This window comes from Dreissena polymorpha, chromosome 12, assembly GCF_020536995.1.
Source record: "Dreissena polymorpha isolate Duluth1 chromosome 12, UMN_Dpol_1.0, whole genome shotgun sequence".
NCBI classification, from domain to species: domain Eukaryota; kingdom Metazoa; phylum Mollusca; class Bivalvia; order Myida; family Dreissenidae; genus Dreissena; species Dreissena polymorpha.
Window position 1 is genome coordinate 64,423,941 of NC_068366.1, and position 17,116 is coordinate 64,441,056.

The 17,116-nt window shown below is 35.6% G+C and overlaps 1 protein-coding gene across 1 annotated transcript; it reads left to right on the forward strand.

Moving 5' to 3' along the window:
• Window positions 1–1,481: 1,481 nt before the first annotated feature.
• LOC127852679 (uncharacterized) lies at window positions 1,482–16,844 on the forward strand. The gene is made up of 12 exons (XM_052386629.1): window positions 1,482–1,505; window positions 5,263–5,445; window positions 5,661–5,807; window positions 6,790–6,928; window positions 7,564–7,781; window positions 8,496–8,685; window positions 9,424–9,441; window positions 9,951–10,167; window positions 12,055–12,188; window positions 12,459–12,617; window positions 13,267–13,421; window positions 15,242–16,844. Exons 1-12 carry the CDS (start codon window positions 1,482–1,484, stop codon window positions 15,401–15,403), a joined length of 1,746 nt encoding a protein of 581 aa, XP_052242589.1. The 3' UTR covers window positions 15,404–16,844.
• Window positions 16,845–17,116: the final 272 nt, after the last annotated feature.

Genomic DNA, 17,116 nt, shown 5'->3' on the forward strand with positions numbered 1-17,116 from the left:
GCGCATGGAAAGGTGTTGTCCAGATACACATGCATACCCAATATGAAAGCAATATCTGAAGGGACACAGAAGTTATGAACCTTTTTCGAATCGCGGTCGCAGATATCGAAACCTGAACGCTGTTCTCAAGTGCAAGGTCAAGGTCACAGGGGTAAAAAATTGTATGCGCATGAAAAGGTGTTGTCCAGATACATACGCATACCAAATATAAACCAATATCTGAAGGAATACAGAAGTTATGAGCCTTTTTCGAAAAGTTTGACGCCGCCGCGGACGCCGAGGCCGCCGACGCTAGTAACACCTATATGTCCCCTGACCATAGTCAGGCGACACAAAAACTAACTAAGAATAAGTTTCTATCCACAAACGGGCAAAACACAGTTAAAATAGTTTGCTTGTTATGAAGAAATCATGAAAAACGTTTCTTAAAAGTAATAGTAATAAACGCGTCTTGTTATTTTAAGAAATATCACGCTTCAATACTTTTATATATATATACATTGAATATATATTTATAAGTTGAGACTACCGTTTTGCGTACTTTTTCAATCCATTTTTTGCGATGAACACTAGATTCGTTTAGAAATTAAACCTACACAAATTTGTGTAATTAAAGAAACGATAATTATCAAAGTGTTCGTTTGATTTCAATTAACCTAGGCGAATATAATAATAAATACAGTATTAACAGTTCGATTGTGAAAATATTCTCATAAGCTTCCTGCTTTTTGGTTAAGGTCAAAATTTCCTTGTTTCGTTTTAAACTGTATAGCACAAAAATGAAGAGTTTGTTTGTAGGGATGGTAATCCATTCCATCAATCATGTTTTAGTTACCACAATGAAAACTGTACGCGATATTTGTTTTACCCGGAAGTTGTCCATACATATTCAAAGCATTATATTTGTGTTCAAAACATGTTGTGCAAAGATTCTCCTTAAAGTATTTCTTTGTATTCAAAATATGAGCCTTGTTCTGAGAAAACTGGGCTTAATGCATGTGCGTAAAGCGTCATCCCAGATTAGCCTTTGCAGTCCGCACAGGCTAATCAGGGACGACACTTTCCGCCTAAACTTGATTCTCGGTAAGGAGGGATTTCCTTGAAACTTAAAATACCATAAAAGCGGAAAGTTTCGTTCCTGATTAGCCTGTGTGGACTGCACAGGCTAATCTGGGACGACACTTTACGCACATGCATTATGCCCAGTTTTCTAAAAACAAGGCTCATATGTATTTTAAGATGATAATTTAACTGTTGATCATAGGACACTATTCAGACTGTGAAATGAAAATACTGCATTTTCAATTTGTGGATGTTAACAAATATATGGCAGTGTTACCACATAAATTGAGAAAAAAAACATAATGATTGTCAAAGATTCATTATTACAAATATGCAAAAAAATACACAATTTTGAAAGTCACTATTCAGCTGCACTTTAACAGAGGGAGTAATCACGTGATGATCTAAAGGAAGTCAAGATGGCAACGTCCATGCCGAAACAGGTAATTTTCACCGTTTTATACTCTTAATTACTTTTATTTAATTATTTAATGCCACACAATTTCCAGCCATAGCAGCCAGAAAGTGATTAGCGTTTATTTCGTAGTAATATTCGCTCTATATCTCGACTTTACCCTCCGCAAAATTTCTTAGCGGGAGCCTTTGCCATGTAATTTGTGATATTTGCTGGGTTTCACTTATTGAATTACTCTCCTGCATACATAAAGATACATATATATATTTAAAATCCGTATACGAGTATTCTTTTTATGTTTATATAGCGGTCTGGTTTGATGTAGACGTCTAAAACCTGTTATATAAAGTTTCATGAACCAGAATTGTACATGATCTAAATGGGCTTCAGATTTAAAATGATCAAACAGGGGTCCCGTTTATAGGAAAACTTAATTTCTTATTTGATATTTAGCTTTGTTGAGCTCATGTAAGTCACAGTATTCACACAATTAGGCATTAATATAATACGTATAGTATGGCAAAATTGAAATGTCACCCTTAGTTGTTGATTTATTTTGCTAGATTTTGCTACACATATTTTAGGTAATGTTACAATGTAAACACGTAAATGCTGTAAATAATGAACAAAGTATGTTTTCAAATATGAAACCGAACTTTCCAAGCGAATATGGAATCGAAATAAAACACGAAGTCAATGAGTGGCTTCAGGCGTCATGTTACACAAAGGACAAGCGCCATACCGGTGTTGCGGGAAGATGTTTTTTGACAATGACAAACTAAAAATGAACATATATTGCTAGCAATCATGTGAAAAATATCTCGATGTGTTGGTGCCTTGTTACCTTGTTATACATTAGACACTGATATTTTTTTTCTGATCAGTGTTAAATGTATCTGAAATACAACCCATGATGTAGCTTGTTGATTTAAATATTTGATAATATGTTGTGAATGAAGAAACGAATTAAAGTAACAAAACATAATTTTTTTTTTTTTCTTGATACATAACTTAAACAGGCTGATAGCAAGATGATTTATTGTATATACATGTATATATTAACGATTTCAACAAGTTAAACAAAATGTAATAGAATGCTCTTATGACCTTTAATTTTAGATTAAGTATTCTTGATTCAGTACCATTATTTTCTTCATTTGACATGCAGTCTTCTGTAACACACAAAAGCTGTGTTTCTGAAGGTTCCAATATCGCCTTCGTTTCTGGATAATATGTCGGTATTTTAAGTATTTGATGGCATTCTATGGATAAGTCTTCAAACTCGTTACCGCATGCATTACCTGTTAATTTTATTTTGTCCTATAATCTTTCTTGCTAGGAGAAAACATAGTTCTTTCAGATTTGAATTTAATTTCTGAAGGAGATTTAATAGATAAGTGTTCATGATGATATACAATAGTGTGTTTTGCCTCCATCGGAGAACTTTGCCGTAATCGTTCTCCAGACATCCTCGCAGTGGATGATCAATCTTGCCTGGCTTGGTCTTGATGTCGGAACCTATACTTTTGAACATGACCATTCTTCTTTGCCATAGTCTGAAATGATTAAAATGTTGATCTTCAATCAGTTAAACAACTACTCCTTCATCTCGTACAGGGACATGTTGATGGTATTTGTGTAAAACAGATACGTTTTGTCGCAAAAACTCGTACATTTAATTGCATTATTGTTTCACAACAATGAGTAATTTAACCGGTCAAGCAACAAGTTGACAGTTATCATTAAATTTAAATTAATAAATTTGCCATCGATACACAAAACTAAATTGTTCTCTTATTAGTAACTGATTTTGTAAAATAGTTTGAAAACAAAGATTTGTGTGAAAACAATGATTTATGTATGCCAAAATTCATGGAAAAACAACGTGTAAGGCCAAAGATATTATAAATTATGTCCGTGTAATGCTTTAATTTGAATAAGCTAACCACAGATCGTTTTGTTGCAATGTATACATGACCAAAAAGCATTTATTGGTAAATTTACTATCGTTCATGGCGACATTCATATATAACAATATATAACATACTTTATTAATGCTCTTCCTAATGAAGCCAATGCAATATACACGCTTGTAAAAATACTACTCGGTGTAAAATCTATTCGTACCAAGAGCTTTTCGTAAAAGTTTTAGACTAAGACTGTTCCTCATAAACGTATAGGTATTACCTTTTAAATGTTCAGTCTTAAAAGGACATTTTGAAGAACTCAATAAATAGTATCAGTTATTTAGGCCTCATTAATTGGAATTTTGTATAGGTTTCTGATATTATTCTACTTGAGTGCAATAATCGCGATATTCGGGATTATCGTGATTTACCTGCTCGCTGGAGCGATTATGCAACGTAACGTGGCTTGATGCAACACATGTGCTATATAACGCCTTCACTGATGCTGCATTCATCATTGAGAAGCTGAATCTTTGCGGACTGCAGTACTTCGTCTCAATTATAAATGATGACTTGGGTTCCATATGTAATTGGCTTACACGTTTTGCTTATCTTTGTGGATTTGAGAGAGTGTTACGTATTTCATGATAAGGTAATTACTAAGTATTAAATATTGAGTGTCGATTTGTTGTACAGTGCTGGTATTAACAAAGCTCCTTTTAGGGTAACCTGAACGTAGATTGGACGTTAATGTCGAATTTGCATTGTTTCCTGGTTCCAAACATATTTATGTATAAATGAAATGCAGAACATAATGCGACCTAATTTAATGTTTCGGCATTTCCTCAGGCAGTGAAATGTATTCCGCACCACATCCCCAGACTCGCGGTAGTCAATGACGTTTGAAACCTCTTAATTAAACGTACCAAGTTTAACCATTTTTGCTGGGTTTTCGACGCTTTATTTGATTTTCCTGATATATGTTTGTCCTATAATGAATTTAAGAGTAACCTATTGTGTTTGCACATTGTTAAGTGATATTAACCCATTTATGCCTAGCGTCTAGAAAAAGGGCATTGGCAAACAGCGTAGACCCAGATGAGACGCCGCATGATGCGGCGTCTCATCAGGTTCTGCGCTGTTTGCTTACAGGAATTTCTTTAAGAATTATTCTAAATATAGAAATTAATATACTAGACATCCCTAATTTTGGAAATATATTGATCCAATTATGAAGGATGGGAGAATCCACTAGGCATGAATGGGTTAAAGACCTAAAATTGCGACAATTTCCGAGAGTCTTGTGAAACGCCATTATAATATAGAAACGTCGTTTTTAGTCGGACCGTTATGTTCTTTATATACAAGCTTGTTAATGAAGGTGTCGCGATGCTTTAGTCTGTGCATTTCTTTACCTACGTTACTGTTAAGACTGGAAACAGCATAATCGAGAGCAACACGTTTAATACCAGTTTATTTTCTAAAAAAAAATAACGAATGTCATGTACATTACAATTATTATTTTTAAGTATTTAAACATAATTCGTTATTTTGACAAAAAAACAAAATACTGAAAATATATCACTAAATAACAAACACAATTATCATTCCGTCACTTAGTACACAGAACATGAGCGACCGTCAACAGATTATGAATTGTTAATGTGTTACCAATCGCACCTATTATATGCGTATTAAGGATTGTGTTACATTGATTTGCCAGGCATTACTTGGCACCTGAGCGGGATTATTTCTAACTCATTTGATACAGCTGCCACAGCCAAGAAATAGAAGGTGATTATATATCCAATGCGCACATCTACATTCGCATTGGCGGCAATACCATACATTTAAAGCACGTTTACAAATATTTTGAAGGATGCAAATGTTTTGGTGAGGGGGAGTTTGACTAGTGCCTACGATTCGGAAGTGACGTGCAGCGAGCCTCTCGGCATCAAACGGGACTCCATCAACATTCAGTTTGGCTTCACCATAACCGAGGACACTAAAGGCGAGCCTGAGACTCCCAGCATCTCCTTCCTATCTCGATCTTACATTCAAGTGAGTCGTTTCATCTTATAGAATGCACTTAAACCAGTGCTTGCGTATTCTATTGTAACATACCGATGGTATTTCAAAACCGTAATGCACATACTTTGTATCGTACAGACTATCGTCCCTCATCACATTCGTGCCTGGTGATTTATTCCTGATATCGGATATCTGAACGGAAACAAACATAGTAGTCAGTGTTGTTCTTAACCTCTCTGTTTCAGGTAGACTTACACAAGACGGTTTTGATATCCGGTATTGTTACCCAGGACAGTCCTCAGTCGGCGTCCCGGGTAACGCACTTCCGGGTGGCGTTCAGCACCGACTGCATCACCTTCGCCAATGTCACTGACAGACATGGCGTTGCACAGGTAACGATTCGTTTTAAAAGAAAATAAATGGCCGGAAAATGAATGTAACTTTGTCAAGTTTGCGTTCAATTGTAAGGCAAATTGAATGCTATGTTGTGCAATGCCATATAACTTTGATTCTATGTTTAGCGTCCACTTTAAATTTGAATCCTACCAACTAAGCAGAAAAACACAAAGTTATTTTAAAGTTATTTTTATTTTCAGCTTTTCATGACAGACGTATAGATTTATAGTATTCATTGTCAACATATTACAAGTTATTGAACTAAAACATGTTTGTAATATCAACAGTACCACTATTGTTATTGTTAAGAAAACAACCCCATCTTTAAGACGAAGCTTAAGCCATCATCAAAAATATGGATAGTTACAAAATATGTTTAGATATCAAACGTTTGGATATATAGGGAATAACAGGTTTCTGTCCTATCATTGTGTAATATTTCAGGTGAGGCTTAGAATAACGTTGTATTCGTGTCGAGTATTTTACATGTTTACATGATGATAGGGCAGTACCATGTTGATCTGTGTATGATACATATACATCCTAACGTTAAAAGAAATAATTACATATAATTGCTACGAAGCTGCATTTTTAGCGCGAATGATATGATGTTTGACGTTTGACATATTAATTATGACGTCGTAACCATACGGTAAACTATAATGTTTGCTGTTTATTTGTTGATTTGTGTGTCAAAAATATATTACATCTTGGTATCATTTTTTTGAATCTGATTCTATTTTACAAAAAATGGTGACTTAATGGTTAATGCCGTGTAATATGACATACCTCTAAACATTGACTGATATAACAACTTACTGTTGACATGATATAAAAAATATATCAGGCATCGATATATAAGGCAAATATCAATGGGGCGGGTGTATATATCTAGTAAACATAAAACTCACGTGTCTGTCCGAAATCGAAAAATGTAATGAATAGTCATTAATATTATGTTCATCAATTTATCCACAGGAATATTACGGAAATGCGTTCTCTAATACGACGACGACGGTGATGTTCGATCATGTGTTCAACGCTAGATGCGTGCGTGTCGTGCCGACACAACGTATCGGAGAGGACACTGACATGAGGTTTGAACTGCTCGGCTGCTGTAAGTACATTTGATCTTGTGAACAGAAGATATTATATAGCGTTCCCTGAACAAGAATATTTTCCAATTAACACAATTTTGAATTCATTTCGCAAGAATGAACATATGCTAATTAATGTGCAGCATTACTTTGCTGAAAGTAATACAATCATTGTAATACTTTTAGAGCTTTTATATTTCCACAGTAATTGCGGGTAAAATAAGCTAATTTTCAGTATGATCATAGATGAATACATTCTGGAAATAAACAAGCATGTTTAAGGCAAAGAACAACGTATATGGCCTAGTAATGCAGAAAAAGGCGGAACGCGGACACAAAATTAAGTCTACGATAATTTATTGGAATGCATGAAGTAGAAAAATAAAAAACAACAAACAAATCGACCACTTAATTACTGAATACATTCCTAAAGTAACAGCTATATCAACCGATGATTATTAATTAAGCCATATTGTCTCAGCCGATAAAAATAGTAACGCGTTTCAAAACTTATTCGTGATAAGCGTCCTTTACGGAACCAATCATATTTAATGTCAGGTATTAAAACGTCAATAAGACAGTATCGTCTTTTCATCGTGCATGTCCACGTGAACTTGCATTCACTTACTTTGATATTTTATCCTGGTTGCGGAAGCTCCCGACCATTGCAAGGGCTTTATCACACCACGCTCTACAGAGTTCCCCAGTCGAGAGCTTCGTAAGATCATGTTTGACAAGGAGAAGATCATTACGTCGATGCGGATCACCCTGACCAGTCCGGCTACCAAGCAGACGCCCGCGTTCAAGGTGGTCTATGCAAGGGCATGCAACTACGAAATGGGTCAGTTCGTGAAGGAGAACGCCCATCCGAAGGTAGGCGATATCCCGCTAAGTGCGCCAGAAGTACACGTCCCTCGTAATGGCCCACCGTGTTTATACACAACCGCAAATATTAATATACATGAAAACATGTTTGTAATGTATGTGATGACGCTTAGAGACCCAGGGCTTGATATAACGAATTCATTTGATGTTATCAAACATAGGTAATTGCAAATTGCAATTGTATTCGTTGTATTGAGAACAAAATGAGTATATAAGTGTGATATCCAAACTGCGTCAGGACGGGTATGGAATGTGATTTCCTCGTTGGTTTTTTGGAGATTATCTCTCAGCAATACGACACGCCGCTCCATACTTTGTAAATCAAGTCGATAGTCTTTCCATATTTGCTCGACTAGATGATCACAAATAAAAATTCTTTTACAAAAAAGCCTCCTTTCCTTTGGTCAAACCACATCCAAAATACATATGGCCGCCAAATTTACGAATGCTACTCTTGGTGTTACCCATTTGTAGAGTAAAGCAAAAAGCTTACGTCATTTTAGCTGCAATTTCTTTGATAAAACGGTTCATAGCAATTACCATAAGAATATGACCGAATCTTACGTAAGATCCCCTACGATCTGTTGATACAACGACCTTCCTGATATTTATGCGTTATAAGGAAGAAATGACGGTGACTATATGATAAATACGCGGGTGTTATTTTTTAAATTACGATATTATGATTTCTTTTTTTGTCAGCATTTTAAGATCCCGTTCGGTGAAAGCTCGCTAGCTTTAGATGTACCGGGGCTCCCTATCCGCTCCCAGTGTATTGCCGTGCTCACCCACTGGGAGACCGGACACGACCAGAAGAGCGGCCATCACAGAGCGGGGAATCCATTGTTTAATATGGAAACAGACGGGTATCAAGTGACATTCGAAGGCTGCAGTACGTGTTACATAAAATGATATAATTATTGAAATAAGCTCATGTTTTTGATAATTTTTAGTTTCAAAAACAATTCTGTAAATTTAAGTTAAATATTATTGGCATTTAATCGTTGTATAATACTTGAAGTCTCCATTATGGTTTTGGTTCTAATACAGTCAATGAAACGTCGTCAAATGACGTCACTACGAAAAGAAAAATGGTTTATTGATGTCTTGATTTTATTTAAAGGTCCCTTCCAAATTTTCAACAGATCAAAACAAAAAAAAATCGGTTACAGAAATTTTTAATTAAATGTTGCTGATTTTTTTGTTCTGTCGTTTTCTTTGAACACTCCTGAAAATACACTATTTCATCGAGATGAATAAATCAACAACTATGCGTACTATACATAGATATTACGGTTTAGGTCTGACTGGCTTCATCATAATTGTATACAACTACATCATTGATTACAATCTTTTAATAATATTTATATTATAATTACCTGTTTATCCACTATCAAATCATTATCATAATAAAACAACAATTATTTGTTTGAAAATTTATTATACATTATTTTATTGTAAAATGTTTTGATATACATGTCATTATACCAGAACAATATATTTGTAAATTGCACATGGCACCAATCATAATTATAGATCAATATTTTTGTTTCAAGAAAGTAATGGTTATCCCTTTTAAAAGCATATTACATATACTGCGACTTTGACCCGTTATATGTTTGGTTTTTAGATGCCTTGCCGCCTCATGGTAAGTCAGTCAATGCATTTTGAAACAACAAAGTATTTGATTAATGTGATATTTTTGTGTATAATTTCTGCAGTTTAAAGGCGTTTTGCATTTGTACCGCGTTATGCGAAAATGGGTTTTAATGAACTAGGCGGACGGCGTTGCTCCAGACCAGCTTGCGCAATTGCGCAAACTGGCCATAAGCAATCCTGTCCGCCAATGAGACCACGAAACCATGCTCGAATTTATTGCGGACAGGGTAGCTTCTGAACAAATTGTGATAATGCGCAAGCTGTTCTGGACCTGCAAGCCGCATATGGCATAAGACACATTTTCGCATGACGAGACTTATTTTGACTTATTGCCCGTCTTATTTAAAAAAAAATACAATTTACAACATTCGTCTGCTGGATTTACCTGACAATTGACCTATTTAGATTGGATTGTTTGTTTTAATGAAATCTTTAACATTTGCTTACATATAATAGCAATCAATCAATGACCTGTATATACATGTATATCTGTGTAAGAACCAATCGATTCGTGTGGCAATACCCACATTGTGAAACATGGCGTTAGGAAGCGCGTTGTAGGCGGCTCTTCGTTACTTCCGGGGGAGTGGCCGTGGCTGGTGTCCATGCACTTCTTGAAAACGCCAAAATACACGGATCTTCCCTGGCAATCCCAGAATTGTGGAGCATCACTTATTCACCCGCAGTGGCTACTCACTGCCGCGCACTGCGTAAGGTGAGTTCGATTGTCACTGGAAATGGAAAAGTAACAATCGAAATTCGGAACACATAACATAGTCCAGGGAAAGATACTGTTTGGTCTTCGCAGTCTCAAGCTTATTGTATATCATATTGCGCCACATTTGGTATGCCCTAATTAGGGGATGGATAAAGCAATGCACTTTTCTATACGTTCACACATATCTACAGCGTTTCCGATTCTTGTCCGGACTATTACTTCATCATAACTCAGTTAGTGTTAACATACATTCATACGTTTGATAACCATGTGGATATGAGGTGTGAGCGCAGCACATCTAGCTGTATCTGACTCCAAACATACGGTCACATGTCTATTATAAAATATGAACTTCATACGGCTTATCCGGACTCTGATTGTGTTAGGTACTTGTCGAATAACAGCCCATAAATTATCAACATCTGGAGCTGGTGTATTAAATGTCAATGCTACATCTAAAGATCAAAGATAAAATATGGCCTAAATACAATTCGTCAGGATTGGATTGTAATTTCATCATTGATAGGACGATGGTAAAATGTCGTGATGATCAAAGTTAGGATAGAGCATGACGATATTATCACCTGTATCCCTTGCTGACAGCTCAATGACACGTTAACAGATTAAAGGTATATATGAGAATAAGACAGCTCGTTCTGTCGCATAGTCAGTGGAACACAATAACGAACACAAGTCCATTTTAGTTGCCATTGCGATTTATTTTTGCTGATTAAACTCTAACACAACGTTTTCCAAAGTTCGTAAATATACAAGATAGATGCGGCGACCTAACGGCCCCGCAACAGCAAGAATTGTGATCTATCTGCCCGGTTGCCTAGCGTGTACTGATTAACTCTACTGAAGTGAATATTGAAAGCTACGTGACTATCAAACAAACATGGTGGTATTGAACTTTTGATTGGTGAATATTTTTCGTCGTCGTCCGTGCTCATTGTTGTTTGGCTAATTTACTGATTAAATCACGTTGTAAGGAAAAGTCTAAATTACGTTCTCAGTTTGACCCTTGCTGACAGGATGTTTTGAAGTATTATACCCGAGGCAAGGGAAGCGATACTTAAATAATTTAACATTTTTTATGTTTTATGTATTACATCCTTTTGGAGAATGTTGGTTTCACACATAAGTCACGTTCTTGGTCTGAAACGCAATAACATATGCGCATTAAGGTATACATATTTTCGTTTTACTTCTTATGTTTTACAAAATAGTTTAATCAAATTAATATTATGTTATTTAGACTATTCAATTCTGTATAATTGAACATCTATTAATAATTTCCAAAATTCAAGTTTTCTATATTTACAATTATGTTCGTATGATAAACTATCTAATAACAATTTTCTAAAATCCAATTGTTTTATTTATACAATGATGCCCCAAATATTCGTTAGGTTACAGTTCAGACTTTAAGAACATCATTTATCTGGCAGTTTAAAAATAACTTGCCATAAACGTACCACCTTTTAAAGACCGCGGATTAATCACAATGCATGTAACACTAGCCCAAAGGTTAACGTCGCATTTAATGGTTATAATTGCATTTATTTGTTTCGACACACACTATACATGTGTTCAAAACTAGGGTAGTATAGGGTAGTTTAGTCACCCATGTGTGGTACACATCTTGTTCTTAAGTTAAACTATCCATAGGTGGGCGTTACACAAGAGCAACATTAAGTGAAAATAAACTCGTTTCTCTTGTTTCTTTATACCTAATCAAAACTATTACATGTAATTAAATTTGGTTATCTATAACTGAAAAGTATTGCTTTTCGGTTAGTAACTGCAATCGACGCAAGCTAAACAATTATGTCACAGTTTTAAATGTTTAAATGTGTGCGTAATTAACGAGCATGTCCGCAGTGATGTTCTACATGAAGGCTCATCGGATACAAATAACTGGCGCGTGGTGCTCGGGGAGCACGTGCAGGGTCGAGAGGAAGGCACAGAGCAGAACCTGACTGTGGACAAGATAGTCACACACCCCATGTACATGCGTGAGTGGCTGCTACTATATTCAACTACTTAATAACTAGTATTTGATATAAGTGGGTGGCAAAACCATTCCAGTGTGTCACTTACATACATATGGCCTGTCCAATACATGTTTTCCCCGACTCTTTCCATTGTATTGTCAAGTACACTATATTTGACGTGTGCGCTGGTACATTTCAATCTATTAAACGTTTTCACGTGTTAACTCCAATATAGAAGACGCATGCAATGTCATCTCCAATGCATCATACGTTTGCACGTGCCTATTTTAGAGGAGCCGGAGGATACGTTGCGCAATGATATCGCCCTGGTTAAGTTGAGCAGTCCCGCTCACATGTCTGAGTACGTGAACACCATCTGTATCGAGCCCAATTACACAGCGCCCGTACACAACTACTGTGTCACTGCGGGTTGGGGGCACTTAGTGGAAGGTAGGCTCTTTCTTTTATATATAAATAAAAAAGAATCATTAAATATAATACAAAACAGTTAAGGTTGATAAAAAAAAAATTCCCAAAGAAAGAAGAATACATTTTATCCCACTTTTACAGCGATTTCGGTGGATTAAAGCCCTTTTGATTAAATATCATCTATAATCAACGGCAGGAAATGACGTCAATATTTCGACGAAATGACGTCATAAATCGAGCGAAATTATCCTGTCAAACTTATTTTGTTTAAACAAAAAGGTTTACAAAATAAAAAGTAGGATAAATAGAATAATAGATAAGTGTTGATTATAGATCAGGTTTATCATGCTCGGCACGAAAACGAAAAAGCACTCGCCAAGGCTCGTGCGTTTTGTTTTCTAAGCCTCGCATGATAAACCTGATCTATAATCAACAGTAACCTATTATTCTCTATATATATTATTATTGTTGATTACTGATTCCCAGTTGCAAACCGATAATGAGCAAACTGTAATTTTTTGTTTGTCAATCATATTCTAATTATTCAACAATGCGCTTCGTAACCAGTAAAAAAAACCAGCATCGGGGTAGTTACGTAACTCTCTTGTAAGCATGAATGACATCAGTGTTTCTTTACCAATACTTCATCAGGAGTGGCATTGTTTATCAGGGTCATTTTTTGCCGCGGAAATGCCGCACCATGCGAGTGTGCAGATCGTTCCCACTTCCGTCTGCATCGACCGCTACAATCTTCCGGAGGGCGATAAATTAGCCATCGATGCCTCTGTAATTTGCGCCGCCACTGAAGGCAGGGATTCCTGTCAGGTAGGATTGAATACCCCGGATGTGAAATGACGTCTTCATAAGCTAATAATTACAATTTCTGTCACTTTCATATGAATGCTGCATTCTGATTGGATAATGTGTTCACGTGACCGGTTTTTCATTTTCCGATGAACCCACTTCGTATGCAACTTTAAACATGATTATTCATTGCGCTACAATCTGGTCATAAACAAGTTGCCAAAATGACGTTATGTTTTGCGCGAAACTTAATGGCGTTGTTTTTTATTGGTCAATAGCGAAATGACGTTATATTTTTGCGCGAACTTCAACGATATACCCATTTGACGGAGATGAAACCGAAACTGAAAATAGATTCATACGCTAGAATAAAAAGGGCTTTATGCAAATTACCGTAATTACTCTATGTTTTCGGACACTCTAAGTTTTCGGACACTCCTTTTTAAAGGAAAAATAATTATTTTTCGTGACTCTTTATTTTCGGACACACGAGTTTTCGTCCAGAATTAATGTTTCTAAGTTTTCGAACAGTATATTTTACAGCGCTTTTTTACTAAATTTCGGTCCTGTTTTCGATATCTAATGACTCTTCGATCATGGGGTTTTACAACCAGATTAACATCATAAAACATGGCAGGTGCATGCCTGAGGGCAACGGACCATTACATTTGCGTTATTGGGTAAATTACCTTGCAAACCGGTATTAAACAATGGTTTCGCCCGATAGCATAAGCCTTATAATGACAATTACCAGGGGTAGTGCCAATTAACAGTTCAATTATCTACCGCAATGGTACTACCCCTTCTCAGTAAAATAACTGTGACAAATACTAAACGCTTCAAAGTGTGATGCACCATATTGCAAGTTTTACGAACAATGGAAGGTGTTAGACAACAACTATCGGAAATGAGTAAACAAAGAATTCATAGTTTGCTTTTATATTGTGTTAATTACAGGTTCATACTAGCGAATATCGGTACATCACATGCTCATTTTTGAACTCGTTGGTCAAACTACAACCTTGTAGTAACTTTCTGTCAAATAAATTAAACATTTAAAAGTATTTAAAATGCAGTGCAAACATATATAACTGTAATTTATACTATACGGCATGGTATTTCACCATCGCGTGCTATTACCGGTAGTCGTTGAAACAATTAACGCTATTTTCGGACACTTCAATTTTCTACTCTAAGTTTTCGGACACCTGTATTTTGTAAATATTTTTCGTATCTAAGTTTTCGGATACGAAAAAAATTAATTATTTTTTTAGTGTCCGATAACATAGAGTAATTACGGTAGGCGTAATTTTCCCGACAGTTCATACACCGATGAAATGCAGAAAATGCTATTCAATTCTTAAATAAACTGAGTATCATAACGTCATATATGTACATGTTTTCCGTATCTGCACCGAAAAAGCGATATTGGCCATCCTACGCAACATCATTCGCTTCTTTTGTTTAAGAATTTCATGCCATAAGTTTTGGCTAGTGACCAACTAGTCAACATAAACGGATGTCTTCTGCCCATTGAACAACTTTTATAGATAATCAACAATAATTAGTTTTAATAAGACTAGAATGGTTCTGTTTCGTTTGATAGAGCTTGATATATAACAGATCTGTCCACGATGTCATATTATCTCATCATTTATGTTATTCGTCCAAAAAATGTTAAGCCTCGCTAAAAAACATTCCTGAACTTGTTAAATATCATACTGAATCAACTTATAATTCGTGTCAGATTCTATAAAATTAGATGTATAAATCTTTGTATTATATACTACGTAAAATGTAGTACTTTATGTCATAATATGGCAACTCCTATTCTTTTTTAGGGCGACTCGGGCGGTCCGCTGGCGTGCTTCCATGATGGCCACTGGACCCAGGTGGGAGTGGTGGCTGGAGGCTTAGGATGCGCCAACCCGCAGTACCCCGGGGTCTACACGCGCGTTAACTTCTACTACGATTGGATAGCGACTGTCATCGAGGCCAACTGAGCCACAAAATCTACACGAATATGTGCAACCAGGATGCGATATAAAACCTAATATTGTTAAATCACAACTGCTGGTGCATTTGGAAGATACCGTTCGAAATGTTTGACAGTTAAAACTCAAGTGTATAACCCTCTCTTATATTTATACGTTGACGAAGATCTGCTCGACTTTAAAGGGGCCGTTTAACAGATTTTGGCATGTATTGAAGCTTGTCATTAAATGCTTTATATTGATAAATTAAAAAAATTGACCTAAAAATCTCCAGTAAAAAAACAACAAGAATACAATTTTAAAAAAGGAAAAAAGTAACCCACAACAGGACTCGAACCACTGACCCCTGGAGTCCTGGAGTAAAAAATTTTCCGCCTAGAACACTCGACCATCCATGCTCATGCTTACAGCAGATGTATTTTTACCTGTATTAGCAATCCTCGTAGTATCCCAAAATATAAGGACAACAACAGAACCTACCAAATTATTCAATCGTTACGCGTCGCACAACGCTTTATAATTATTAGGTTTTCATATCGTCAAAAGATGCATATAATGGATATTTAAAAGAATGTTAAATGGTCAGTATTACTATTTCCTCAAATTATCTTAACTTAAACGAAAATTTGCGAATCTGAAACAACCTTTTTAATTTTGTCAAATTACCAAAACGTTAAATGGCCCCTTTAAACAGTAGTTGAATATAATGTAACCTTTTAATACATTGTTTATCAACATATATAAGAAACTTAAATAAAGTCTTTAGTTATCCTGTGATTTCGCCGCACTTGTTCACTAAACGGAATTTCGATGCCCTCTTTCACTCTGATAATATTACGCGACATGTTAAATCTCCGTATATTTGAAATTATAAAGAAGTTACAAAAATTGAGTTCACGTCCATTGCGGTTGTGTACAGCGTTCATGATATGCAGAATATATCACTGTCTGAGAAAATGCTATTCCCGATTTATAAAACAATTCATAAGCGTGGTTAAGAAATAACTGGCTTTCGTAATTTCTTCTATCGACTCATATTACTATGTAATAGTTTGGGGTGTTATAATAGTACTTTTGTTTCGTGTACATATACTTTTAATAAAAGCGTGTCATATTTTTGCAATGAAATGTTTGTACACTTTACTATTATACTAAAACTGAACGATTAAGATTATCCTGTTAAAATAGTATTAAGAATGTTCGAGAAACGCGTTCCAGAGGCCAACGAGCAAGATTGCAACATTTGAATATGAAAAAGCAATAACATACGTTTTAGTATCATTAGGTTTGTTTGAAAATAAAACAATACTTTGCAACTCAAAACTAAGAATACATAGTATCCTGGGTATACAAATCTACAGAGTTTATTTTTAGATTTATTTTAGTTTATAGTAGTTTATAAGAAATTATGAGCATATGATTTGAATGTTAAGAAACTTACTTATTTGGCAAATTTGTTGAATTTAACCGGATGGCAAGTATCAAGTAAAAATTCGAACCTCGTTCTCGGAAAACCGGGCTTTATGTACCATGCGTAAAGTGTCGTCCCAGATTAGCCCTTTGTGTAAAGGAAGTCTTACACATACAGTGCATAGCCTATTACAACGTTCTATGTTGGATCATGTAAGTTTTTCAATTGGTAGTTTGTTGTTACACATTCTAAAATTAACAGTAGTTTGCAAAAGGCGTAGAGGTAAAACACCAATGTAATTTTGTATATGC

Bases quoted from the DNA above. Each gene is read 5' to 3' on its own strand.
- LOC127852679 (XM_052386629.1), top strand. From the start codon at position 1,482: ATGGCAACGTCCATGCCGAAACAG. The intron at 5,808-6,789 runs GTAACGATTCGT...ATTTATCCACAG, and splicing joins ACAGACATGGCGTTGCACAG to GAATATTACGGAAATGCGTT. The intron at 6,929-7,563 runs GTAAGTACATTT...TGGTTGCGGAAG, and splicing joins GTTTGAACTGCTCGGCTGCT to CTCCCGACCATTGCAAGGGC.